At 42.5% G+C, this 26,990-nt stretch overlaps 1 protein-coding gene and 1 long non-coding RNA gene across 4 annotated transcripts in view; both read left to right on the top strand.

Annotated features, from left to right (window-relative positions):
• The window catches only part of NEK6 (NIMA related kinase 6), a 92,449-nt gene that overhangs the window by 47,463 nt on the left and 17,996 nt on the right, over window positions 1–26,990 (top strand). For all 3 annotated transcript variants that reach the window (XM_083721871.1, XM_083721872.1, XM_083721873.1), the window contains 3 exons: window positions 7,067–7,177; window positions 17,845–17,953; window positions 19,023–19,130. In XM_083721871.1, coding sequence (XP_083577997.1) covers window positions 7,067–7,177; window positions 17,845–17,953; window positions 19,023–19,130 — 328 coding nt within the window. The remainder of the gene's footprint in view (window positions 1–7,066; window positions 7,178–17,844; window positions 17,954–19,022; window positions 19,131–26,990) is intronic.
• On the top strand, window positions 3,247–6,012 carry LOC310836571. Its single transcript, XR_014560158.1, has 3 exons — window positions 3,247–3,430; window positions 3,811–4,170; window positions 4,530–6,012. It is a non-coding gene; the product is annotated as an uncharacterized lncRNA (long non-coding RNA).

Here is a 26,990-nt window from a genome sequence, read left to right as displayed (position 1 = left end):
AAAAGTGGTGTGTGGTTAGAGGCCCTTGAAGCAATCTATGATCTCCCACTATTGTACTTAACTCCTCCTTTTTTGGATGGTGTGTGTGTGTGTGTGTTGCAGAATGGCAATAGAGAGTTATCTTTAAGATTTGTATGCTTTTCATGGAGGGAGCATAATCTTTTTCTTTTGTACTGAAATGATCCCCTTTCTGTGTCAGTGTAGAGTTGAGATGTGCTTCTTCCATACTTTTCTTTCCTTGGAAGAAGGCATGAGACTCTATTCTGGCTCTAAACCAGTATTTGGACTCCATGCAGCTTCATTGCTAGATTAGCCATAAGATGAGATTACATCAGAGCTGTTCTGTGTGAGCTGGTAAATGTATAGTGAGGAAAGAGCAAAGAATGCCAAACCAAACAAAGTGAAGATAATCAGTAATGCCTTTGGGTGTTGTAGCGCTCTATACAAAATAAGGCTTGAGTGAAGGTGGAGGGGAAGAATCTCCCATATGGTACTAGATACATTCAGAACATTATGTCCACATATGTTAGAATCAAGGAGAAGTGAAATCAAAACCCTCAGAATGACAGGGGAATTGAGATGGTCAATTATCATCCCTACTGTATAAGATGTCCAGAGGCAACTGCAGATCTCCCTGTGCCAAGCTTACCAGGGAGCCAGATGTTAAGTGGTGAATGCTATATTAGCTGGGCTGTGAAGACAAAAATGAGGAAAGATGATACACTGGGATAATTAGCACTTTCTTCTCTGGTTCCCTCTGTATTTTCTGAAGGCATTTTCCTTCCTTCTCTGGCTTCACCTGCGCTCCCTGACATTGTCCTTGTTTGGCCAAGGTTCCCCTGCACAGAGTGGGAGTTAGGCTGGAACCTGACACTTCAAGGCATTGAAGAATGATGATTTTTGAACTATGAAAAGAACAAGCGCAATGTGTGTCTTATTTTGAGTTAAATAATTTACACCCTACTTTTTCTGCATATATTTCCAAAGCAGTTTAATGTCTACAGCTTCCTATTATTTTTCACTCGGGCATTAGGAAAGCTTGTGGACAGGTGATGGGTTAGGTTGCTGGGATGCTGCCAGGTTTCGCAAAGAAGGAGTCTAAACTGAACTGAGAGAGTGCTTACACAAAGATATAGGTAGTGCTAGTGGAGTTTACCAGAGCAGCATGCAGATAAATTTGTCCATGACAGTAGTAGTAGTAGTAGTAGTAGCAATAATAATAATAATAATAATAATAATAATAATAATAATAATAATAATTATTTATTATTTATACCCTGCCCACCTGGCTGGGTTTCCCCAGCCACTCTGGGCAGCTTCCAACAAAATATTAAAATAAAATAGTGCATCAAGCATTAAAAGCTTCCCTAAACAGGGCTGCCTTCAGATGTCTTCTAAAAGTCTGGTAGTTGTTCTTCTCTTTGACATCCGGTGGGAGGGCATTCTACAGGGCGGGTGCCACTACCGAGAAGGCCCTCTGCCTGGTTCCCTGTAACTTGGCTTCTCGCAGGGAGGGAACTGCCAGAAGGCCCTCGGAGCTGGAACTGAGTGTCCAGGCTGTACAATGGGGGTGGAGACGCTCTTTCAGGTAAACTGGGCCGAGGCCATTTAGGGCTTTAAAAGTCAGCACCAACACTTTGAATTATGCTTGGAAACATCCTGGGAGCCAATGTAGGTCTTTCAAGACCGGTGTTATGTACTCTCGGCAGCCGCTCCCAGTCACCAGTCTAGCTGCCGCATTCTGGATTAATTGTAGTTTCCAGGTCACCTTCAAAGATAGCCCCATGTAGAGCACAGTAGTCCAAGCGGCAGTAGTCCAAGTGGGAGATAACGAGAGCATGCACCGCTTTGGCGAGACAGTGGGCAGGCAGGTAGGGTCTCAGCCTGCGTATCAGATGGAGCTGGACACAGAATTGACCTGCAAATCCATGGACAGCTGTGAGTCCAGAATGACTCCTAGGCTGCGCACCTGGTCCTCCAGGGGCACAGTTACCCCATTCAGGACCAGTAGTGAATGGAATGGAATAGACCCAGCATAGTTGGAGGCACATGGGAGTCAGAGGGATTCAGGTTGTGAGAAGGAGGCCGGCAATCTCTGAGCACTGGCATCTGTAGAAACAGTGTGCTGTGGAGCTGCATGGCACAAGCAGCTAGTTCCTGTTGTGTAGGACCAATGGGATGACTTGTCATTGCTCTCCAATCCTGGCTCATCATTTCTTGAGCTTGGAATTGAGAGGTCAGCTTGGCCTGAGGAAGGCATTTCTGGTGGATGGAAGTTGCTGTTCTAGCAAGACACCCACTTGATCTGCAGCATCCTTTTCTTCAATACCCAAGACTCCTGGTACCAAATTTGATCATTTTTCTTCTCTAGAATCCCTGACAAGGACTTGGTTTGTGGTACTTGCCTTGCAGGACACTGGTGGATTTGCAGCTGTCTACAAACCCGTTTTACTGCGTAATACACTTTGTTGGAAAGCATTGTGAAAAATTACAGACAGCAGTCACTGCTGGTCAAACACTTGCATGCATGCTGTTCAAAGCATGGTAGTCAGTTTGATAAATAATATTGCGTTGCAAAGGCATGAGGGATCTATTAGTAGTTGTTGCCTATCGGGCATTCCTTTCAAATGTATCCAAGTTTTTGACTGAAAGTTCCAACCAAATCTGACAGATTTTGCCCAAGATGTATATAATTCAGCTCTGAAGAGATGAACATACCACAGCAAAGATCTAAATGTCAACTTGAGATGCAGTTTTTAATGACATGATGCAGGTCAGCGTTTTTTGATAATTTGGTTCAGGTGGCAGATTTTTCCCAGAGTCTAGGAGGGCAGAGTTGTTCAAGGATTTGTTTAGAGGCAAGGGGACTACTTCAGTCTGTCTGTCAGTATCAGCAATTGGAATGCGCTTTGATCGGTCCTGCACAGCTAATAACATGTCAAATAAATATCTGCAACTCATTTCTTGTTAATTGATGGCTCCCTGGACAATTGCTCTTACAAATATATGCAGACTGAAGGCTGTTTTGCTATGCTGTACAAAAGCAGAGGTAGGGATAATGTATACTTATGCAAAAATTTCGTACTTGTACAGTTTATCCAAGAGAAAACAAGTTAGCTTATGTTCTGCAGTCTTTGGGATGTATTGCAGCGTTGCTCTATGGAAACGAGTAACGTTCTACCATTAACTCCCAACTAGACTCTGCCGTGAGACACAGAACACACACACACACACAGCTCTGAAGTGTACTTTGAAACTTTAGTTTTTCATCTGTACAATTAAACAAGTTGGGTATTATTTGGTTTGCTTTATTTGCTGTTGTTTCAGGAAATGCCTCTCTCTTTGAATACAGGCCCCATCAGATAGAGATAGTTAGGCTTACAAGAAGAGCAATCATATTTATGAATGTTAGGTAAAGGTAAAGGTAAAGGTGCCCCTGCCCGTACGGGCCAGTCGTGTCTGACTCTGGGGTTGTGCGCCCATCTCGCTTAAGAGGCTGGGGGCCAGTGCTGTCCGAAGACACTTCCGGGTCACGTGGCCAGCGTGACGAAGCTGCATCTGGCGAGCCAGCACAGCACACGGAAACGTTGTTTACCTTCCCGCTAGTAAGTGGTCCCTATTTATCTACTTGCACCCGGGGGTGCTTTTGAACTGCTAGGTTGGCAGGCGCTGGGACCGAGCAATGGGAGCACACCCCACCACGGGGATTCGAACCGCCGACCTGATGATTGGCAAGTCCTAGGCGCTGAGGTTTTACCCACAGTGCCACCCACGTCCCTTTATGAATGTTACTTATGGTAATATATAAAGTTGCAGCTTTTGTCACAAATGAAGAAACATATTTTTCAGTTGTTTAGAAGGAAATATACCATCTTTAAGTGTTCAGTCATTACAATAGATAGAGCCATTCTGATATAATCTAAACATATTAGTGAGAAAAGGTGAAGACCTCATCTCAGTGAAGTAGTAAGCCTGTGGTTCATGTCTGGGGTATTTGGGTGTCTGGGTGGTTCAGAGAGGTATACATTAATCTGTTGTGGTCTGTAAGCTTGCCTTGTTGCCACCTCTCCTTCTGGGAGTTATCCCTGCAAGGCTCTTCATTCTGTGTCCCTCGATTCCACCTCTTCACGCACCAAACCTATATTTACATTTTCTATGCATTGTACAGTGGTGCCTCGCAAGACGAAATTAATCCGTTCCATGATTCTCTTCGTCTAGCAGTTTTTTCGTCTTGCGAAGCAAGCCCATTGACAGCTTAGCGGATTAGCGCTATTGGCGGTCTAGCGGCTTTTAGCGATCAGCTGAGAAGCGGCTTATCAGCGGAACAGCTGATAAGCGGCTTAGCGCTTAGGGAAAGGGCAGAAAAAAGCGAGAAAAAAACGCGGGAACTCGCAAGATTTTTTCGTCTTGCGAAGCAACCCCATAGAGAAATTCGTTTAGCGAAGCGCCTCCAAAAACGGAAAACCCTTTCGTCTAGCGAGTTTTTCGTCTTGTGAGGCGTTCGTCTTGCGGGGCACCACTGTACTTAGAACAAGATTGTCATTTACATAAAAGAAGAAGCAAGGGCTGCGTTAATTATTGTGTTACAACATATTGTTTCTTATTTGGAGACAGGGGAGAAGAAATTCAGATAGCTCAGTCAGTAGAGCATGAGATTCTTAACCTCAGGGTTGTGGGTTCAAGCCTCACCCTGGGCAAAGTATTCCTGCATTGCAGGGGGTTGGACTAGATGACCCTTGTGGTCCCTCCCTTCCAACTTTACAATATTCTATGATTCCGTGAAAAAAATAACCAGTTTAAAGTTTTGCATTAAACTTCTATGCTTACTACGTTAATCAAGGAAACCTTTGTCATTGGGAATTAGTCCTATAAAAAGTTGTGGCTGTGGGGGTGGGGTGGGTGAATGTGGAGCACTTTCTAAACAGCCAGGAGAGTAAAAGCAGCTAGTAATGTGGCTCTAAACATCAGCTGGCCTGCCAGCATCACTCTGTCCCGTTAGTGGCCACTTGCATTTTTGCATGCCTGTCGCTGACAGCGTTGCTCTGCATATACATCAGGCATTTGCTTCCATCAAACTTTTCAGCAGCATTTACAAAATGAGAGGATAGCAGTCGTCTGAGCCAGAGTGTTTATGTGCATTAGAGGATGAAGCTGGAGTGAAGGTTCTGCAGGTTTCCCCCCCCATGTCAAAAGGCAGAAATTTCAAACAACCCTATTAGTATACAAATGCACTCGCTGGCATTGTTTCTTGTGGGTGCAGGAATTCCAGATAAATGTGGTACTTGGAAAGAACATGAGTCTGAGCGGGGAGCTCTGGAGGCAGAGTTTGGTCCTGAATGCCTGGATGGGAAAGCTGCATTTAATGAAGCACACAATAGCGGGAGACATAATAAGGAGCTGGCCAGAATTGTGACTGGAAAGGAGGGCACTTGGGTGCATAAGACAGCACTTAAAGTGTTCTTGGTAAAATTGTAGTTTCATAGCTGCTCAGTGAGGATTTATTTTAGTCCTTCATTTTCTGGGCAGTATTCAAAAGGTCAGAACTTGCCTTTTTGGTTTGATTTAACATTGTGATGCTGCTTTACAACAAGCAGGTTCATAAAAGTTAACAGCAAAAATAACAACAAATAGAAATTCAAAGCTAGAACCAATTTCCATTAAAAAATATTAACAGCAACGTTAATGTAATATCAGTCAACAGTATATAAATATTAACAGATTTATTTATCTATTTTAGAAAAGGCAAATAATATCCCAATCAACATAATCATTTCCAATTGTTTATGCAACTGACTCTCCAATTCCTCTGTGGTTGCTGTTTGACTGGGGCACATGAAATAAGCATTGTGAGGTCCTCATACACCCACAAAATCTCCTTGTTTGTCATGTCCACATTAAGCCTACAAGATGTAGGTGAGAAATGTTTTTTGGTGTTCATTTTATTCCAAATTGATCATATTCTGGAGATGATTGTTCCTCATTTTTAGTATGTGTGTGATGCTACACTTATTTTTTTAAATAATGACTACTAGCTTTTTGTAGTGAATGACACTCAAGACAACATACACTCAAGACAACAAAAACCGTATCAAGGTGCAATTGTTGTTGTTGTTGTTATTATTATTTAATTATTTTTTCATATTTTGAAAAAGAAAACATACTTTTTTAAACACACACATACATATACACACAGACCTATACACTTATTTTCACAAAACCATATTCATGTCAATACCTTTATGGGGTTCCCTGAACCCCAGGACTTCCTCCCACCCCTCCCCTGGCTTCCAGAATTCTTCCCCTTTTAACTGCCTCTAATTACTTTATCTAACTTTGTTATACTCCATTTTTATCCTTTGTTAATTTAAATTACAAGCATTATGTGAGTCCTGCTAATGTTTTTAAACTCTTACAGTGTTCTTTAATGTATTCAATAAAGTTGTACCATTCTCTACTGAGGTAATTTGTATGTTATGTCCCACATCTTTTGCTCAATGAATCATTACAGATTTTACTTCCTCATCTTTTGTTTTCTACTCCAGCCCCAATTTATACATTCTTGACAGGAATTTTTCATTATTTTCCAACAGTTCTCTCTGCAATCTTGAAAATTCTTTACCAAAACCAGCTCCTTTATCCAGCCCAAATGTCATTTAATTGATGATATTGGGGCCAATCAGTTAACAAGTGTCTTATATCTTCAATTTTTTTTTTTACATTCAATTGATTTTCTTCCTCCTCAATTAACAATTTTCTATATGTTGCCCATACCTTTTCCATATTAGTTATTTTTACTGACAACACTTCTAATGGTGATAGCCACCATGGGGTTTTGTTCTCTCATAGTTTATTGTATTTTTCTCATGCAGCATAAATTGACTTTCTGATAAGATGGTTTTAAAATCCCTCATGGATTTCCCCCTAACTTTGAAGGGGTTGGTGACACTGAGAAGTCCACCATCAGACTCTTGCCTTCCCTGCTTCATTCACACCTGTGAGCCATTATTACACACTGGTGTTCTGTACATTCATACAGTGATTGTCCTTCTACTCTGTCTATTTGCAGCAATTGAACCACCCCAACATAATCAAGTATTTGGATTCATTTATTGAGGACAATGAACTTAACATTGTATTGGAACTGGCAGATGCAGGTGACCTCTCTCAGATGATTAAGGTAAGGAGAAGCCTTATTCTTGAGGCTACACAATTACTTTGCTAAAGTAAAGTAAAACTTTCAAAATTGGAATCAAGGGTACATGGGGAAATGGAGCACTTCAAAGTCAGCACAGGGTGGTGCATTTGTCATATAAGAAACTAGAAAAAACTTCCCCATTTCTGTTACTGACTTCTAGCAGGAAGCAGCTTGAGGGCTGAGCAGCCAAGTGTCCTTTTCCCAGCCTTGGATCAGGGTTATAACTTGCTATAATCTTAATAATTTGGGCCAATGCTAGTGAAGTAATTTATAAAGTATTAAAAACCACTGGATCACAAAGCTCTCTAAGTTTCACACATCATAAAATGGTAGATGCAGCCAGCTGTAATTCACAGAACAATTAAATATGCATAAAATAATTATCAAAACACTGATAAGAATCAATGAAATGTTTAACAACGAGTATAGGTAACTAATTTGTATGCCTGGGTAAAAAAGGTAAAAGATAAAGGACCTCTGGACGCTTAAGTCCAGTCAAAGGCGACTATGGGGTTCAGTGCTCACCTCGCTTGTCAGGCCAAGGGAACCGGCGTTTGTCCACAGACAGCTTTCCAGGTCATGTGGCCAGCAGGACTAAACCACTCTGGCGCAACGGGACACTGTGATGGAAGCCAGAGTGCACGGAAACACCGTTTACCTTCCTGCCTGAGATTAAAAAAAAAAGGTGTCCAGCAGGTTTCTGAAATGTTACAGCCAAAGTGTCTGCCTCATGTCTATTGGCAGAGAGTTCTAAGTCACAGGCGCCCCCATGCCAAAACATTGGCTCCTTGCAAATGAATGAAGATTAAGTGGCACTTAGAAGAGGGCAAGTTCTGCAGGTTGAAACAGTCAAATAAGTAAATATGGGGCAAGGTGATTTCTGAAGGAAAACTGGTTCCGAGCACCATGGGCTTTATATAGCCATAGTAAAACCTTGGACTTGGCCTAGTAACAAATTGGCAGCCATTAAACTGTGAAAGGCAGTTACCTTCTTTGGCCACATAAATTTTTCTGTACTGATATTCAGTTGATGGGCACTTCTAATTCTTAGGCAGCTACTGAAAGCTTTTCCAATGGCTCTTGACCTTCTTTGCTTTCTTTGCTTTAAGGCCTGAGACTTCAGGGGGGGTTCTTTCCCTGTGCTGTTCTCGGGAATCCTTGTGTGGGGAACCTGCTTCAGCTCAGCTGTTGTCACCTGGTTTTCAATCGTTTCTTACATGTTAATCTGCAGACAGGCATTCCCTGTGAGAACAGATGTAGCCGCTCATATTTCCCCCCGTTTTGCCGCCACTGATCTGACATTATCATAAATGATCGTTTTAGAAAGCTCACCACATGCCAAGAAAACCCCAGCTTATATTGAATGAATGAATCTCTGTTTGCATCAGCCATAGCAATAAAACAACAATACGATATACAAAGAATAGAAATAAAAAGTCAATTATATAAAATACATTTTCGGGTTTTGAATCAATAGTCAAATAGTGGATCTTATTCTGATTGCCCCAGCTAAAAGCCTTGTCACCTTTGCTGTCACCTGCTCATCTTGATCTGCCAAGAGAAAGGGCAGTGTGGCCATGGCTGGGTGACCTGGAATGGACAATAAAAGAAGAGTGATAACCTCATTCCTCAAGTCTTTATAAAGAGTGCAAGCCAGAAGGGCATGCACCACCGATTCAGTACTGCCATCTCCACAGTACTGCCATCTCCAAATAAGCGTTTTTCGTGTGGAATCTGTTGGAATCGTCCCTCCAGTACAGCCAAGGGCAAGACATTCAATCTTGCGAGAGTAAAAGCGCGTCTATATTTTAGAATTGCTAGGTTATGCAGATAGGGTGCCAGAGAGTCGAAGGTGGAAAATAGTCATACTATGGGCAAAATTTCCTTATTGTGGCCAAGTTGTTTTGATGCTCAGTATCATTTAGGCACTGACAAGTTAGACTGTTTGCTTTACTAAAACCCAAAGTGAGTAATTGTGGTGGTGATAACCCACAAGAGTGAAGTTTTTGTTAGACAATTTTAGTCCAGGGGCTCTTGTAACAATCTTACAGCACTAGGGATATTAGACCAGGGGGATTTGAGTTTAGGCGAAGCCAATAGTTAAGTGTCCTACGCCAGATCCATAATTCTACCGAGGGAAGATTAGCCTCTAGCTGCAATGAGGTGTTTGGGACACAGGGTGGTACAGAGAAAATTTGCCTTAAGGACTTTGATTGGACAGCTTCCGTAGATCCAAGGGAAGTGCCTGTCCAAATCTGAGCCCCATACAATAACTGTGCTAAGGGTTTAGCTTGGAACATGAAGAAGCATGTCGGAATTTTGGTGCTTTCAGACGCTTTTTCTTTTGCAAATTTCTGGTGTGCTCCCCATGACCCTGTAGACTGGGAAATAAGGCCAAGATATTTGAAAGCTTTGACCTGTTCAGTTAGCTGGTTGTCCATGCACCATCTATAGTTTCTGGAGGAAACCATGGCTTTGGTTTTCTTGTAATTCACGGTCAGCTATTCTCTCTGGCAGTATCCTGAAAATGTTCTCATAGGTCTTTTTAGGCTTACTTTTGTTTGGGATAGAAGATCCGCATCATCTGCATATAATCAAATTAAGATGGGTTTTGTGGCCAATTTAGGGGCATGATACAGCTTATGAATTGATGAAGGCTGCGTAAAGCACACCATGTGGTTTCTTAGCATACTTGTCTCTGAGATGTGCTAGGACAAAGCAATGATCTAGGGTGGATCTGCCCTGCCTAAATCCTGCTTGCTCTTCAGCAATAATAACCTCATCATCTGTTCTGATGGCTAGTTTGTTACAGAGGGGCTTTCCAGCTTATAATTTTATAACCACGCTAGGGCAAAGCCCAGTCAGTTCCACTAATATAATAATAATGAGCAGCAACCGTATGGGATGCTGCACATGCACAGTCTGTACAGGATGCCGCACATGCGCACTCTGTAAGGGCTGCTGCTTGCATGTGGCAGCTGTATAGGCTGCCACTTGTACGGAGTCCATACGGGCTTTCACTTGCAGGACGACTGTGCAGGTTGCTGCACCAGTGGCATCCCTTACAGACTACGCATGTGTGGCATCCCATACAGAGTGAGCATGCGCACCAGCCCATACAGTCGCTGTGCAAGAGGCAGCCTGTATGGAAGCCTGTATGGATGGTGCACGAGAGCGGCAGCCCTCACGGACACCGCGCGAGCTGTGCCCATATGGACTGCGCGCGCATTCAGCTGATGCATGCGCCACTCCGGCGAGACAGTCTGAGGGCAGGTAGGGTCTCGGCCGTTCATCAAGGATATAAGACCAGGCTCTTAGATACCACTTGGGTTTAGAATGTCTGATTCTGTGAGAATTTATAGAGAATTTCTCAAGGCTCTGATCCAAGTGAGGCATGTATTGATTATTTTGCTCTTCTGCTGGTCTTCCCTGCAGACTTAAGAGCCCTGCCCACGCAGTGCAGTACAACATCTCTGTTTTGAGTTGGCTTTCGGTGACCCGAGCAAGTCCCAAGGTTCATGTTAGTACAATGTTTTCTTCATATAATCGGTTCCAAGATTCTGAGACGATGTGATCTAAAAGAACTCTTGGTGTGGCCAAGTCAGTGCTTTGCATGGAAGCATTCTCTTTTTTTGGGGGGGGGGCAGTGCTGTGTTCACTGTCCGGAGATCAGCCTACACTCTAGTAGGACCCTGGCAGGAACACATGCCCGACTGGCATTTTCCCTCCCTCCCGGTGCATCGTTCGGGAGCTTCAAAAGCTTTCTTCTGCCCGAACATCACGGCGACTGATGCCAACCGACACCGGCACACTTGGGGATCCGCAGAGTTTGCGCAACTTGCGTGACAGACCTCAGCATTTTGGCTAATCTACTTTATTTACATATAAACACACACGGAGCACTGCAACATGGCTCCCTCTCTCTAGCATCAGACAGCAAAGAGAAAAAGAACAAAGGACAATAGTCCCACTTCACGGAACACAGTAACACAAACATCCTGTCGCCGTCACTTCCCACTCTGTGGAGTCAAAACATACACCATCATGTGATAGACAACAATCCCATGACTGCAATCGTGGAGCAGGAATTCTAACTGGCGGGCAATGGCTTATTTTGGACTTGGGCTTCTTACCTTTACATTTCTGAAATTTATTTCTTTATAGACCACCTTTTCCTTGTTAAGTTGTTCAAAGTGATGTACATGTTTCTCTCATCGACGTTTAATCCTCACAAATACCCTGTGAAGTAGGCTTGGCTGAGGGACAGTGACTGGCCCAAGGTCACCCAGGGAGCTCCATGGCTGAATTGGGATTTGAACCCTAGTCCAACACGCTGACCCCTCTAATCAGTACACCACACTGGTCTAATATTTGTCTGCTCATAATTTCAGGACTCACTGTCAGGAAGGGTGAACAGTTCACAGAACATGAATATGTGTAAAATAATTTTAACATGGGCAGGTATAATAAGAAAAGATGTGGAAAATAGCATAATGGGCTCTTCATTATTATCAGCAGGACGTGAGCTCCGTCTGCTGTCGTGATTCTGGGTTATTGATTATTTCCTTTCCTTCATGGAGCTCAAGGTGGTGTTCATATTTCACCTCATCTCCATTTTCTCCTCACAACAACCCTGCGAGGTAGGTTAGACTGAGAGTGAATGACTGTACAGTGGTACCTCGGGTTAAGTAGTTAATTCGTTCCGGAGGTCCGTTCTTAACCTGAAACTGTTCTTAACCTGAGGCACCACTTTAGCTAATGGGGCCTCCTGCCACACCACATGATTTCTGTTCTCATCCTGAAGCAAAATTCTTAAGCCCAGGTACTACTTTCGGGTTAGTGGAGTCTGTAACCTGAAGCTTCTGTAACCCAAGGTACCACTGTACCAGGTTCACCCAGTCAGCTTCATAGCTAGGTGGGGATTTGAAACCTGGTCTTCCATGTTCAAGTCCAGTCTTCTAACCACTACACCAAATGACTCTCAGTAAGTACAGTCATACCTCAGGTTACAGCCGCTTCAGGTAGCATTTTTTTGGGTTACGCACCCACCGAAACCCAGAAGTACCGGAATGGGTTACTTCTGGGTTTCGGCAGTCGTGCATGTGCAGAAGCGCTAAATCACGCTTTGAGCTGAAGTGCCGAATTGCAACCCGCGCGTGCGCAGACGCACCGCTGCAGGTTGCAAACGCTGTGGGTTGCGAACCTGCATCCCGCACGGATCACGTTCACAACCCGAGCATCCACTGTACGTGGCTTTACAGTCCTTCATGGTTTGCATACTTCTAGTGTGTCCACTGTGAGTTTTAACCTGGTGAATACTTTCATGTTTGAAGGGGAGGTGGGTGTCTGAACACATGGAAATAAATGTTGTAGGATTAAAGTGGACCACAGCTCTCTGGTGTGTAACTACTCTGCGGTGTGTGCATTTTTGTGCTCACCCTTTCAGCTGTTATGTTTCCGGATTCAGTTCCCATGACTGTCTTTTTCCTATTTAAACCGAATCCAAGTGCAGTGGACCCTCTGGATACGAATTTAATTCATTTCAGGGGTCTGTGCACACCCCGAAAAATCCATAACCAGAGGCGCTGCTTCTGTGTGTGATAGAGCACTTCTGCGCATGTGTGAGCGGCGAACCCTGGAAAAATACTTCCAGGTTTGCCACTTTTGCAACCCGAAAATTACATATCCAGAGAGGTACGTAATCCGAGGATCCACTGTATTGAGACAGAATTGTTGGGAAACAAAGTCACTTCCCTGTCCTTTCAGAGAAATAGTAGAATAGCTGCAACAATGCTTAGAAGGTGAGGAGTGGTTTAAAACACACCCAAGCACCCCCCACCCCTCAGGCTGCCTCTTTGCCATGCCCCTGTCGCCTACATTATTTATGAGGCATTGTGGAGCTGATGTAACTGAGGGTTGCTAGCAGTACAACTCACTGGAGAAGCATCATCTCTCCGAAATATAGTGGTACCTCAGGTTAAGTACTTAATTCATTCTGGAGGTCTGTTCTAAACCTAAAACTGTTCTTAACCTGAAGCACCACTTTAGCTAATGGGGCCTCCCGCTGCCGCCGTGCCGCCACTGCACGATTTCTGTTCTCATCCTGAAGCAAAGTTATTAACCCGAGGTACTATTTCTGGGTTAGTGAAGTCTGTAACCTGAAGCGTATGTGACCTGAAGCGTCTGTAACCTAGGTACCAATGTACTCTTTCATTTTGTCTCTGTAACTATCTCCTAATTCATGCAGAAAATGTGTCCAAATCTGCCACCAAATTTATGTTGTTACAATATTTTTTAAAATATTCTCTATATACATTCCACTCTCTATTAAATAGTTGATCTGTGCGGTCTCAGAATCTTGCTGTTAGTCCGGCTAGTTCAGCGTATTCTAACATTTTGCTTAGCCAGTCTAATTTTGTAGGGGCAGAGTCCCCTTTCCATACTTTCACAATCAAAATTCTAGCCACTACTGTCATGTACTTGAAGATTTTCCTTAGCCTCTTTGGAATTTCATTGTTCATTATGCCTAGTAGGAAGGCTTCAGGCTTCTTTGGGAACAAGCATTTAAACATTTTTTAAAGTTCATTGTAAATTATTTCCCCAAAATCCCTAATTTTGGTGCAATTCCACCACGTGGATCATGGTGCCTTGCGCTTCCCCACATCTCCAACAGATGTTTGATCTAGATATACATTTTACCAAGTTTAACAGGTGTTAAGTACCATCTGCAGAGCATCTTCATGCAGTTCTCTTTCAAATTGTAACAAGCGGTGAGTTTTACATCCTCCCTCTACAACCTCTCCCATGTTTCCATTTGGATATTGTATCCAAAGTCCCTAGCCCACTGCACCATAACAGATTTAACTTCCTCCTCCTTGACCTCCCAGTCAAGAAGGAGTCTATACATATTGGAGAGCGGGGTCTTTTTGTGTGGGTGTGTTTATTAAGTCTTTCTCCAGCCTTGAAATTTCTGTGGAGAAGCCTTTTTGTTTGTCCTTTTGGAATGTTTCATTTAGTTGGAAAAACTGCAGCCAATCAGTCAAATGTGTCCTAATTTCTTCAAATTTCTTTAATGTGTTTTCTTTTTCTTCCAATAAGTCTTTATAAATAGCCCAATTTCTTCTCATGTTTTTTTCCTTAACTGAGAACGCCTCTGTCAGGAGCAGCCACCATGGTGTTTTTGGTTCTAGTAGGTCCTTATATTTGGCCCACACTGTGTAAAGTGTGATTTCCTAATCACGTTATTCATAAATCCTTTGTGGATTGCCTCTATTCCTCTGCCAAAGATCTCTCCTAGGCCCATGTGTTTAATTTGTGTCTTCATAAAATCCCAGGAGATGTTGTCAAACACATTTTCAGCATCTACTAACATGAGTACTGCTGGTTTATCACTTATATCTTCCAGGTATTCCAAAATATTGATGACATTCCTGATATTGCTGTTGTCCTCCCGCAGTTATTTCTTAAGTTTATAGTAGTAATAGCTTCATTGCCTTGACGCTAATCTGTGTAATTTAGTTCCTTATTTTCTGGAAAGTTTTACCGCTATTGCCACTCAGGTTTTGAGGCTTCTCACTGGGGGGGAGGGAGAGACCTTTCCCTTTTGCTTTTGCGAATGGAATCAAGGGTCCACTTTTCATGCTGCTGCTGCTTTCTTTGTGGGCTCAAGACACCCTCTTGAGCATTTTGGGGTGTGCGGCGCTCTCACGCTACCCCAAAAAATCTCCCAGTGATCATGCTCATCTCCAGAGAGCTCAAACGCATGACCTGCTTCGGGATGTGATCAAACCGGAAGTTGCATCTCACAGAACTTCAGTCTGAAATGCCTGCAAGGAGTCACAGGACTTTCTCATTCACATACTCTTTAATGCTCCAGTGTGGAATAGTCTGTGTTCAAGACAGATGAGTCCCAGGTGTGGCTGCAGTGTGGCACAGAAGCCATAAGAGTGGTTGAGGTTCTCTGGTGAGAGTGTGCATCGTAGAATGTGTATAAATTCCTCCCCTTTTCATTGTAATCCTCAGAGAGAAAATGGTAAAGATTGTGTTGTGGCCTAAAACTAACATAGGTGTCGAGTGGAGGTGGGTGTGTGGGTGGGACCTACGGTACTACTCCAAACAGATGCAGTTCCAGATCTGTCCAGAGAAGGAGAGCACAACCAAAGTCTTCAGCTGCATTGGTTTAGGTGGACTGGATGGCCATTTCAGCTTCATTCCAGCAAGGACATGTACCACTTGGCTTAAAGGTGTATGATTCTTGCAAACAAAGGCTGTACAGTAGACCCACAGCTTACACGTAGTTTACTTTCGCAGTTGCTGCTTTGCGAGGGTGGTGGGAAAATAAATAAATAAATAAATAAATAAATAAATAAATAAATAAATGGAGAACGGCGGAAACAGATGGAAGGGGCCATCTAAGATCTCACAAGATCTCATAAAGGCCCCAGGAGATCTTGTGTCACCCACAGCCTTCCAGTGGCTTCACATGACTTTCCGAGAGGTTGGTAGGGTAGGGATGGTCACATGGGGTCCGCAGTTCCAGGGGGGTTACCTGACTTTGTGTGTTTTTGCCTTTTGCACTGACCTCCAGAATGTACCCCCTGCATGGGTTTCTGGCCTATTGTGTGTATTATTCTGCTCAGAAAATACAGTATGTTGCTTTCTGCTGAAACGGTGGCAGAAGTTGATAATTAATTCTGAGGATGCTTACACTGTGCAAGATTGGAATTTGTTAACTGGTCCTGGTCTAGTACCTTGAAAGTCTGATTTTTAAAGTTGATTTCTGTTATACATGTATTAAGGAAATGTATTTCGCAGTGGTGGATGTCTTTGGAGTTCAGTGGGTGGAAGTGGGAGTAGGGTCAGAGTCTTGCCTTCGTACCTTCTGCCACTCTGGTCATGTTCAGAGTTCCAATTACATAGGAAAACAAACATTCAAGAGAGAATGCTGTATAAATTAGGCAGTATAAATACAAAACTCAGTGTGCAGAATTTGGGATTTCTTGAAATACCATGTTGATATCTGCCTGTCTGTCTGTTTAATTTCTATACCACCTTCATCCGAGGATCACCGCGCAGTTTACAATATAAAAACACAAAAATACATAGCATAGTAACAAACAAAAACAAGTTTTAAAGGCTACAGATTGTGTATTAGCCAAAGGCCTGGGAGGTATAAGTGAGTGCCGCAACTCCATTGTCGCCTTTTACTGTCCAGGGATCCTTTACCTTTTTATCTTTTATAAGAGGAATGTTTAGCCTGGTGCCTAAAAATACCGTATTTTTCGCTCTATAAAATGCACCCGACCATAAGACGCACCTAATTTTAGAGGAGGAGAACAAGAAAAAAAAAATTCTCTCCCTCTCTGCACAGCTTCAGCGAAGGGGCAGGAGAAATGGAGCCCTTTCTGTTTCTCCTCCCGCTTTGCTGAAGGGGCGCTGCGCAGAGAGGGGAAGCTGCACAGCACCTCTCCAGCGAAGCAAAGCCAGGAGAGCAAGAGGGATCAGTGCGCATCAATCCCTCTTGCTCTCCTGACTTCAGGGATAGCCACCCAAAGCCTCCGGAGCGCAGCGGGAGCGCTCCCGCTGCACTCTGGAGGCTTCGCGTTGCTTTCGCTGAAGCCATGGAGCCTTCATTCGCTCCATAAGACGCACACACATTTCACCTTACTTTTTAGGAGGGGAAAAGTGTGTCTTATTGAGTGAAAAATACAGTAAGCAGAGAAGACGCCAGGCAAGCCTCCTTGGGGAGAGCATTCTGCAAATGGGAAGCCTCTGCAGAAAAGGTCTTTTCTCGTGTTGCCATCCTCTGGACCCCTTGTTGAGGGGGACATGAAGAAAGGCCTCAGATAATGACCACAGGATCCGGGTAGGTTGCTATGGGGAGAGGTCGTCCTAGAGGTATTGTGGTCCTGAGCTACAGCATTGTCAGGCATCATTTTTGAACACTCACAGCCTTAGTTACTGCAGTCCATTTGTTTCGATCAGTAGTATGCTACAAGTATGGAATCACAAAATTCTAGAGTTAGAAGGGATCCCAGGGTCATCTAGCCTGACCCCCTGCAGTACAGGAATAGCAACTAATGTAATCTGGCATCTTGTCTGTTTTTGGGCATCTCAACTTTCTGGGGCGTTTTATCCATGTGCAAACTGCTGCAAAAGTGCTTCCATATCTGATATTAGAGGAGCATTCAGTAGCTTGTTTACTTAAGGGAGAATTCTTTTATAATGATGCTTCTGATGAACATCTTCAAGATGCTGGGTTTAAAAATAAAAATAAAAAACAGCAACACACTCCTAACAAATCCTTTTGTTTCTTAAGGCAAAGCACTCTAGACATTTGTTGTTTTGAAGCATTAAATATGTTCTGCAAGGTAATTAACGAGATTAATGCTGATTATAATTGGTGTCCATTCAAAAATGTCAAACCTATTTAAGCATATTTTTCATAATGCTGTTAATTAGTGAATTGCATTGAAGTTTCTATACATAGGCAAGGAGTTAAATGGGAAGTAGAGGCTGAACTACTTTGCCTGATGGTCTTGAGGACAGCAGTAAGGTGGCAGATGATGAACACATTAGCCATGACTGAGGGAGAGAGAGAGAGATTCAGTGCTGTCTTGTTCATCTTTTTGTTTGTTTTCTCTTCACAGTATTTTAAAAAGCAGAAGCGGCTAATCCCAGAAAGGACGGTTTGGAAATATTTTGTGCAGTTGTGCAGTGCAGTTGAACACATGCACTCCCGCAGGGTGATGCACAGAGGTAACATTAATTCACTCTCTTTTCGCTGAATAATAGTATAATGTTCCAATTAGTAAGCGCCTACATTCAAAAACAATTATGCTGATGTTCAGCCATTGCATGCTTAGAGACAGTGGAGCTCGCAAGATGGATTTCTCCTTGTGCCTGATTGTAAAGCGTTCAGTCTGAGCTGATCAGCAGGATTATGGAGACGAGGTGCCTCCAGTTGCCACAACGGAAATTCGGTAGAAGTGTCACAGCATCTATTTAGAACAGCATCGGAAGCACAATGCCGGGACCAGTGGGCGCAGGGAATGCTAAGCCAAGCTCTTTTCCCTTTCTGAAAGAGAGATGCTTCGGGAAAACACAAATGTGTAACAACAGTTGCTTGTCCTGATGCTGTCCTCGAATTGGTTTTCCCTGCAGTGTGGCAAACACTGCTCTTGTCCTGCTCTTTCAAATTCTTTTGCTTCATCACCAAGTTCATGAGGATTTTCCTTTCATCCCACTCCAGGCCCACGAGGCTGTTGTTCCTTTCTCTATTTTACAGATGAGAAAGCAGCACTAGGGAGTCCCATCAGTCCTTCCTGGCTATGACGACACCCTCACCAAATACCATAGTAATAGTTCAATAATTATGAGGCTGCAGTGGTCTTCCTAGGAACTCATTCCAATCTGAATGCAAGCAATTGTAACCTGGAAAGAGAAAATATTGTTGCTAATTTTAGTATTTTGTCCAGGTGCATGCTTATTTTTATTGCTATTTTCCTCCAAATGTTCAAAATCCTTAAAAAATAAAATTACCCTTCAAGAGCATAACAGCCCTTTATGCTTTTGCAGTGTTTTAAGCCAGACTCAATTTTCATTTGTTTGTTGTGGGAAAATATGTTTATCCTTCCCCACAAACTTCCTTTCTCCTAGTGTGTAAAATAGACTGGGAAAGCATCAATAACGTGGCTTAGGAAATTCAGTTTTCAAAGTTCTGTACACGCATACCTAGTCACTCATCCTTGGGGACGAGGTTGTGGGCTGTGATGGAGCCCAAAAAAGCCCTCTTGGGTTGACTTACTTTCTCTCTTCTGTCTTCCAGACATAAAGCCAGCCAATGTGTTCATAACAGCCACTGGAGTTGTGAAACTTGGAGATCTTGGACTGGGCCGCTTCTTTAGCTCTAAAACTACTGCCGCACATTCCTTAGGTAACATCCTTCATGAAATTGTGCCTGAGTGACAGTTACCCAATTCCCCTGACTCAGTCAGAGATTTCTTGGTCACATGGTAGTTGCTGTTTTTTTACCTATTAGTGATTAAATTATATGTTTTATTATCACCAGCTAAGATGTGCAATATGCTATTCTGCAACATTACCCCTGTCAGCCAATATTTATTATGAATAATTTGCTATGAAGGCTCAAAAAGAAAAAAATCTCTTCTCATTCCTGAATTGTGGAATGGTTGCTGGTGTAATTGCTATTGTTCTTCACAAGGGAATTCTGAAATCACAGGCGGACCTCTGACTATCTGGTGGGATGCAAGTAACATAGCAGGCCACCTTCAGACACACCAGGGAAAGGACTATTTACTGTGGCCAAGCAGTAGGTCAGATCCTAACATCTTTCTGTGGCCTCTGATGGCTCTTCCTTTGTTTACATGACATTCTCCTACAGTTTAAGATTAAGATGGTTAAAGGAGTCTGAGCAAGTCTTCTGCATGCGCTAGGAATGCTTATAGACTATAAGGGAAAACAGGTTGTGACTCTTCTTTCAGATAGTGGCGAGGGGATGCAACTCAGAAATTGGACTGCTTTGTATAAAGGTTTTTGTGCATTATTCATAAAGCCACAGATACCTATTTGGTTCATACTGTATAACTTTAGAAGACTTAATTTATTGGCTATCAAGGACTTGCTGTTTTCAGTTACCTGCTTCCACGTATCCTGTGCAAATTCACCTGAGGTGCAGTATGACTGCCTTGAGATGACAATACAGTGGTACCTTGGTTTAAGAAACAGTTCGGTTTAAGAACGATTCGGTTTACAAACTTCGCAAAAGCAGAAGTAGTCTTAGTTTGCAAACTTTACCTGGGTCTAAGAACAGAATCCGAACGGTGGAAGGGCACTGGCGGCGGGAGGCCTCATTAGGGAAAGCGTGCCTCAGTTTTAAGAAGGGTTTCAGTTTAAGAATTTGTAAACCGAGGTACCACTGTGTGAAGGAACATATTGAGGTAACAATATGAAACCAAGGAAGGATGAAACTTCTATGACTCTTTTTATTCCATTTTTCTTGTTTCTTCATTATTTTTATCCGCTCCAAACTTGTAGAATGATGTGGACTTTGTATATCCTTCAGCATTGATCAGACTTCCAGTGTGACCTTATTTGACACCAGCAAATGTAAACTCCTTGACACTTTGTATTAGTTAAAACAAAAAAAATTCCTTCCAGTAGCACCTTAAAGACCAACTAAGTCAGTTCTTGGTATGAGCTTTCGTGTGCATGCACACTTCTTCAGATATCTGAAGAAGTGTGCATGCACACGAAAGCTCATACCAAGAACTGACTTAGTTGGTCTTTAAGGTGCTACTGGAAGGAATTTTTTTTGTTTTGACTATGGCAGACCAACACGGCTACCTATCTGTAACTTGTATTAGTTAGTTAGTTAACATTCTATCCCTTCTCTCAAAGGAGCTGAGGCTAGCAAGCACATCTGTGATGAAATAATACAATTAGAAATATATTTTTTAAAATGTTTAAATTTATTTATGATAAATGTAGCATTTATTATCAACATCTAGCTGTTTTGTATTGAAGGTTTTTTACAGGTGCAGTTGATGTCCACTTTCCCTTTTGGTTATTGGCATCTAGTTCACAAGCTGTCCATTTGGCCTTACTGTTTTGCGTTATCTAACTTGCTTGTATTGAACGTGTGTTTCTGAGATTGCAAGGTTGCATGCCATTGCAGCACTGTGGGAGAAGAAGTATGGTCTTTGGTTGCTATGGAAAGTATGCCTGGGTGCTCTTGTGAATTCAACAGAAAATGGCCAGGATGCTGTCTTAGTGGTATATGTGTGGTCAGGCTGGGCCACACCAATGAATTTCTCCCTTTCAGAACAACTTAAAATTGCATTAGATGTGGTAAAAAATAGGATCCTTTTATCTCATTTGCTACGATTAGCATAATGAAATTAAGACTTTGGACCAGGCAGTCATGAGGAAGGCAGGAGACCAGTGTCAGTGCTTTTAACAGAGCACTTGCTGAAGCCTCTCTCTTCCTCCTTGGCAATGCCCTTCTGGAGAAACAGTCTCCGAGCAGTAAAATTAGAGTGCTGGAATGCCAAAGGATCCTGAGATTGGTCTTGCACCGAAGCACAAGTCTGTTTTGCAGCCAGAGAAATGTTTCATTTGAAAATCAAAACAACCCCTTGAAGTTCAACTCATCTTCCTTCACTTTGCTATTTTTATTTGCTCCACAGTAGCACAACCTCGGGTTTAGTTTAATCTGGAAATCTACATTTTGATAGACATTAGGAAATGCATATGCACAGCGACTCTGCTTGCGATACTGGAATTTCCCCCCCCTATTTCAGTGTTGCCCTGGCAACCGTCCTAAACTCTAATATCTAAGGCTGCTGACCCATGAATTGAGTGCAGGGCTTATGCAAATAGATTCACCTATTTTTCCTCCCTTTGTATTTGCTAACATCAGACTGGCATAAAAGGGCATTAGGCAGTACCACAACTTGTCTGACAGGTGTACTCCTGGCTCTGGCAGCACAGACGCCTCCATGTCAGAAATGGAAGCCATAATTAGAGCAAGGAACAGAATGAACGTCAAACGAATTACCCAGCAGCAGATCATATTTGTCAGGAAGGATTGCATACATAAAAATTAAGTGACAGTACATGCCGGGGTAATGAAAGAAAAATGAAAGATTTGCCCATACGCTCCTCGCCAGATACAAGCGAATGTCTCGGCTCTGCACGACAAATTACACGGCTGGATTTCGAGGCTCCTATTTCTTCACCACAAGTCTGCATTCATAAAGCAAGACAGGGGTGAGGCCCACTTAAATAAATACCTGACAGCAGGCTGGCAGAATAAACTTAGGTGCACATCATTCCACATGTTGAGTCCTTAATGCTTGTAAACCCCAAACCTTATTCAAACATGGGAAGGGAACGTGTCGGTCTCACTGGAAAAATTGTGACATTGGCTCATTGCAAGCAGTTAGAAAATCCTTAGCAAAGTCTAGGCAGTGTTCTGCAGATGCTCCCCCTTTGACCATCTGCCTTTTGCTGTTGGAAGGTGAGACGTTCTCCTTCATATGTCAGGATCGCCCAGTTCAGCTGTAGTTCAGTGAATGCACTTAACGGTTTGCTGGGAGATACTTGACTTGCAAGTTCTTCCAGGAAATAATTGTGGGATATGGGGACCATGTAATACAGTGACCAGCCATAGAAGCTTTCCAAACTAAGGATTTCATACATTTGGTTGCCTACTCTTCTTCTGTGTTTATTCTGTACCAGGAACATTTAATTACTATACATTCAGACTTGAACAGGGGGGCACCTGGATTTTCATGGGATGCTGCTAGAATAGCTTACGAGTAACTATGTTAGCATTGCAACCCAGTGTTGAAATATACAATGAGTTGTCACTTTTATGAAATTACTATGTGAGGCACAGTCCACAGCTGCATTTTTTAAAGAGCCTTTTTTCAATAATGGCATTCTTTCTTTGTTTTGAGGAAACCTGATGCATGGCCTTACTTCCCAGATGGCAAAAACTGCTTTCATGCCACAGATACCTTACAGGATTTGGTCTTGTGTATTTACTCTCTCAGAGGAGAACTTTTGCATTGGTAGTGTAGAAAACTGCAGAGATGTGGGATTGGGGAAATGATGTGTGGTCAAGAGAGTCTTGGTAACACAACACAGACTAAGGGACTCTCTAGTCCAGCATTTTGCTCTCCTAGCAGTCAACTAGATGTCCATGGGAAGCCTGCAAGCAGGATCTAATGGTAGTAGCACACGCCCATTCGTGTTCCCCAGCAGCTGGTATTCAGACTGTCTGATACTGGAAGTAATATACAGCTATTGATAGCCAATGGGCAGCAGATGGAATCTGTACAATATCATTAACCAGTGGACGGGGCTGGACAGCATCATCACAGACTGCTTGTGGACTTCCTATAAGCACCTGGCTGGAAAAGACCCTGGATTACGCGCACACACGCACACACATTGATCTGATCCAGACTTATGCCCCTTAGGTTTTGTTTCTATTTCTGTCCAAAGAGTACATCAAGGTGTAAACATCCTGTTGCTCCTCATGCCAGACCAGCTTTGTACTGTGGACGGGGCCCTGGCTAGAACAGGAAGACGGAAGGTGCCTCTTTGTCGGTGCCTGAGCCCACATGTGTGAATGGCGGTTCTGTGTAGTGAAGCCACCCTTGGTGCCATTAGCGTTTGGGCTGAGGGCAGGAGGAGCCCAGGCTTTTCCGTCCTGTATTTAGGAGCATAGGAAGCGGTCTTATGCCAAGTCAGGCAATTGTTCCATCTAGCGCAATCTTGTCATTGCTAACTGGCAACCGTTCTCCAGGGCTTCAGGCAGGAGTCTTTTTCAGCCTGACCTGAAGGTGCTGGTAATTGCACCTGGGATTTCCTGCTTGCAAGGTGGGTGCTCAGCCACTCAGCTGAACTCCTGACTTCTAATCAGCAAAATATTTTTTGCTCTCTAAGACTCACTTTTTACCTCCTAAAAAGTGAGGGGAAATGTGTGTGCATCTTATGGAGCGAATGCAGGCTGCGCAGCTATCCAAGAAGCCAGAACAGCAAGAGGGATTGCTGCTTTCGCTGCACAGTGATCCCTCTTGCTGTTCTGGCTTCTGAGATTCAGAATTTTTTTTTTCCTCCTCCAAAAACTAGGTGCGTCTTGAGGTCTGGTGTGTCTTAGAGCGAAAAATACGGTACCTTTTGAATAGTCTTGACAGAGAATTCACTATGCTTGTTCTGTACAAGTTAGCCATGTCACAGGGAGTTAAGATGTAATGTCTTTTTAAAGAAAAAAATAAATATTAATGGTTTACCAGAAAAGATGAATTGTAAAATATTAATTTACTAAAATATTTTGACACGGTCTTATTTTGTAGACAAATTTAAAAGTACCAGATGATTTACAGTAGGTTTGATTTACAGATGATTTACAGTATTTTTTGCAACATACGCCTCAAGAAACTTATTTTTTCAATTTATACCTGAGTGTTGCTGAAGAAGCAGCCCTCCTTGTAAGAAGCAGGCCATGCGTCTCATGTGCCTGGAGAAGAATGCTCAGGCTTAAATGACCCTGAATGTCTCTCTCTCTCTAGCTTTGGAGGTATATCATAACTGAACCAAGATACAAGTGACACTCTAAAACTCAGCATTCCTAAAAAACAGTTGTTTTGAATGGCTGGAGCTTTGCAGCAGTTAGGCATCTTCTGAAGGGAGCATTCTTTGACTCTTTCATGCGTCATGAACATGCTTCAAAACTTGCAGGGTTTGTCTTGATAGGAGCAGAGCATCTCTGGAACTCACTGCTGCCTTAAGCAGCTTTGCCCCTTCAAGGCCCTCTTGTATCTTGGCTTGAAACTGGGGAAGGCCAGAATTTAGGGCTGCCTTAGGGTGGTGATTCCTGGGGAGAAACTACATTTTTTGCATGGTGAGGGTAGATAACAGTTGATTTAAATTATTATTATTATAATTATTATTATTTTACTAATGTTTTAGTATATATATTTTTTAAAGCATGGTTTAAAAACAGAATTTAATGCAAATATATAATTGAATTGAATTAAAATTGAATTTATGATTTTTTTACAACTGTTTTTCTTGGGAAAGAAAAAGCCACTTTGGCTTGATATTATTAGAGGCTGAGGACCTGCGGCATCCACTGATTCCCCGCGTGATCTTTCATTCCATTTTTATGTTCAGTAACTATCTGATCTCTGCAATTGGCTCACAGTCAATAGTCTAATTAAAAAAAAAAGTTTCTATAGTTTTTGCAACAAATTAGCATGCATTTCTAATCAGGAAGTTTTTGTCTAATTAATAAACAGGGTTTTAGAATTCTAAATCAGCATTTTTGTGATCTAATAGCATATAGTATAATAATAATTTTTACAGCGTGGGAAAATGAGCGCTCATCTCCTGCTCCTCAGCCTGCTTATATATTTGGAGCTAATGCTGTGGTTTAAACAATCCGCAAGAGTAGGGAAAAGCACTTCTAAATTTTGAGTGTATCCGTTCAAAGGAAGCAAACATCAAATTGATGTTCTTTTTGCAGAAGTCATTTGGAGCTACATCTCTTCATGCACATTTCATGTCTGGACCTCTGTGTCAGCATTTAGTTTCTGACTATGTGGATAGGTGTTTGAAAATGAACTTGCATAGTATAAGTAATAGCTCCCCTTTTTGAGCAAACTGTGAAGTAGGCCAGCTATACTGTTCCCATCTTGCAATAGGAAGCCTGAGACAATCTTACTGGCCCCAGTGAGTCCATAGCAGAGACGTGTGTATTGAACCCAAGTCTCTTGTCTGGTTATCCACACGGCTGCCTATCATTTGTATTGCCCATTAAAGTACATAAAGCATAAATATGGCTCTCCAGCCTTAGGCATTTTATTTATTAAATCTATGAACAACCCTTTTTGCCCAAATTGGGCCTTCACAATAGCTTATGAATAGGCTATGGAAGAAATTGAAAATGCATGGGCTAATTATCTAAAAACTAAATTAGCTCTATGTGTATGGCAGATCTTTCGTGTAGCCAAATGGATTGTAAATCTTTACTTATTTATGTTGTGGCATGTGGAGTGTGCCAGTGGAACAGAAAAAACACCAGACAGTTCCAGGTAGAGTCACTTCCTTTACTGACAGTATAGTGCAGATCCACAGCTTGTAGGCATGCAGTTGTATGTTGCACAATTCTTCCAGCAGCTCACAGTCTCCTTGCCAGGTTCCAGCAGGCTAGGCTCTGGCCAAGGGCAGGAGGGACCAAGAGCAAACTGACTTCAAGCCAATGCTTTTTTTTTCTAAAAAAAAAAATCTAGGGCTACTCTCATTTTGACTCAAGAAAATCACTATTTTATAGTTCAAAGCGGGGAAAATAAATACAGTATTTGGACAAAAGTACAAAGAACATGCATTACCTCATATTACACAGCTGACAGTAACTTCCACATCGGTATGAGGTTGTGGGCACTGACATCTTCCCCATTCCTCTGCTTGCTGTTGTGCCATCTTTTGTTTTTACAGAGGTCATCATTAACTTTACACTTCTTTGGTGGCTGTGATAATGAAAAATACTCATTTTCCTATTCAGATTTAAATACTGCCCCTCAATGAGGCCAAGCCTTCATCAGTAAAACACCACACATCCACATTCCACACTGCTTCACACATTAAATGCCTGCTTCCGTCTGAGACTCAGGAAACACTGGGAAAGGAAATGAAGCCACCGGGGGCAGGGGGGGGGCAGCGGAACTGATGATTCAGTTGCTGGTGAAGAAACTTAGCATTTTAAAATTTTAGTTTCTTTTCCTGTTAGATTCACAAAACATTTAGGGATATGCGTACCCCTGTATTCCCCCCCCCCCGAAAAAGCACTGCTTCAAACACAAGTAACCATGCTTTAGATTGTGCTGAGTCACTCTCACACGCTTAACTAGTCGCAGGTACAGGAGAAAGACACCTAGGTGAACCAGCACACCCTTATACATTAGCAATTTATTCATCTTATTTAATTAAATTTATAAACTACTTGATTGTACAAAACTTCAACATGATTTACAAAGAGAATAAAAGAATAAAATTATCAGCAAAAACTTTAAAACAAATATTTAAAACATTTTTTAAAAAATGTGATCAGAAGAACTGCAAACAAAACACGCATCAACATTTACATATCTAGGTAGACTTACCTAAAGAAAAATGTTTTCAGCAGGTGCTGGAAAGAGTACAGTGAAGGCACCTGCCTGATGTCAACAGGCAGGGAGTTCCAAAGGGTGGCTATTGCCACACT

Source organism: Podarcis gaigeae (genome assembly GCF_964106915.1).
Source record: "Podarcis gaigeae genome assembly, chromosome: Z".
Classification (NCBI taxonomy): Eukaryota; Metazoa; Chordata; class Lepidosauria; order Squamata; family Lacertidae; genus Podarcis; species Podarcis gaigeae.
Note: the sequence above shows the minus strand (reverse complement) of the source record. Positions and strands in the feature narration are given on the sequence as shown.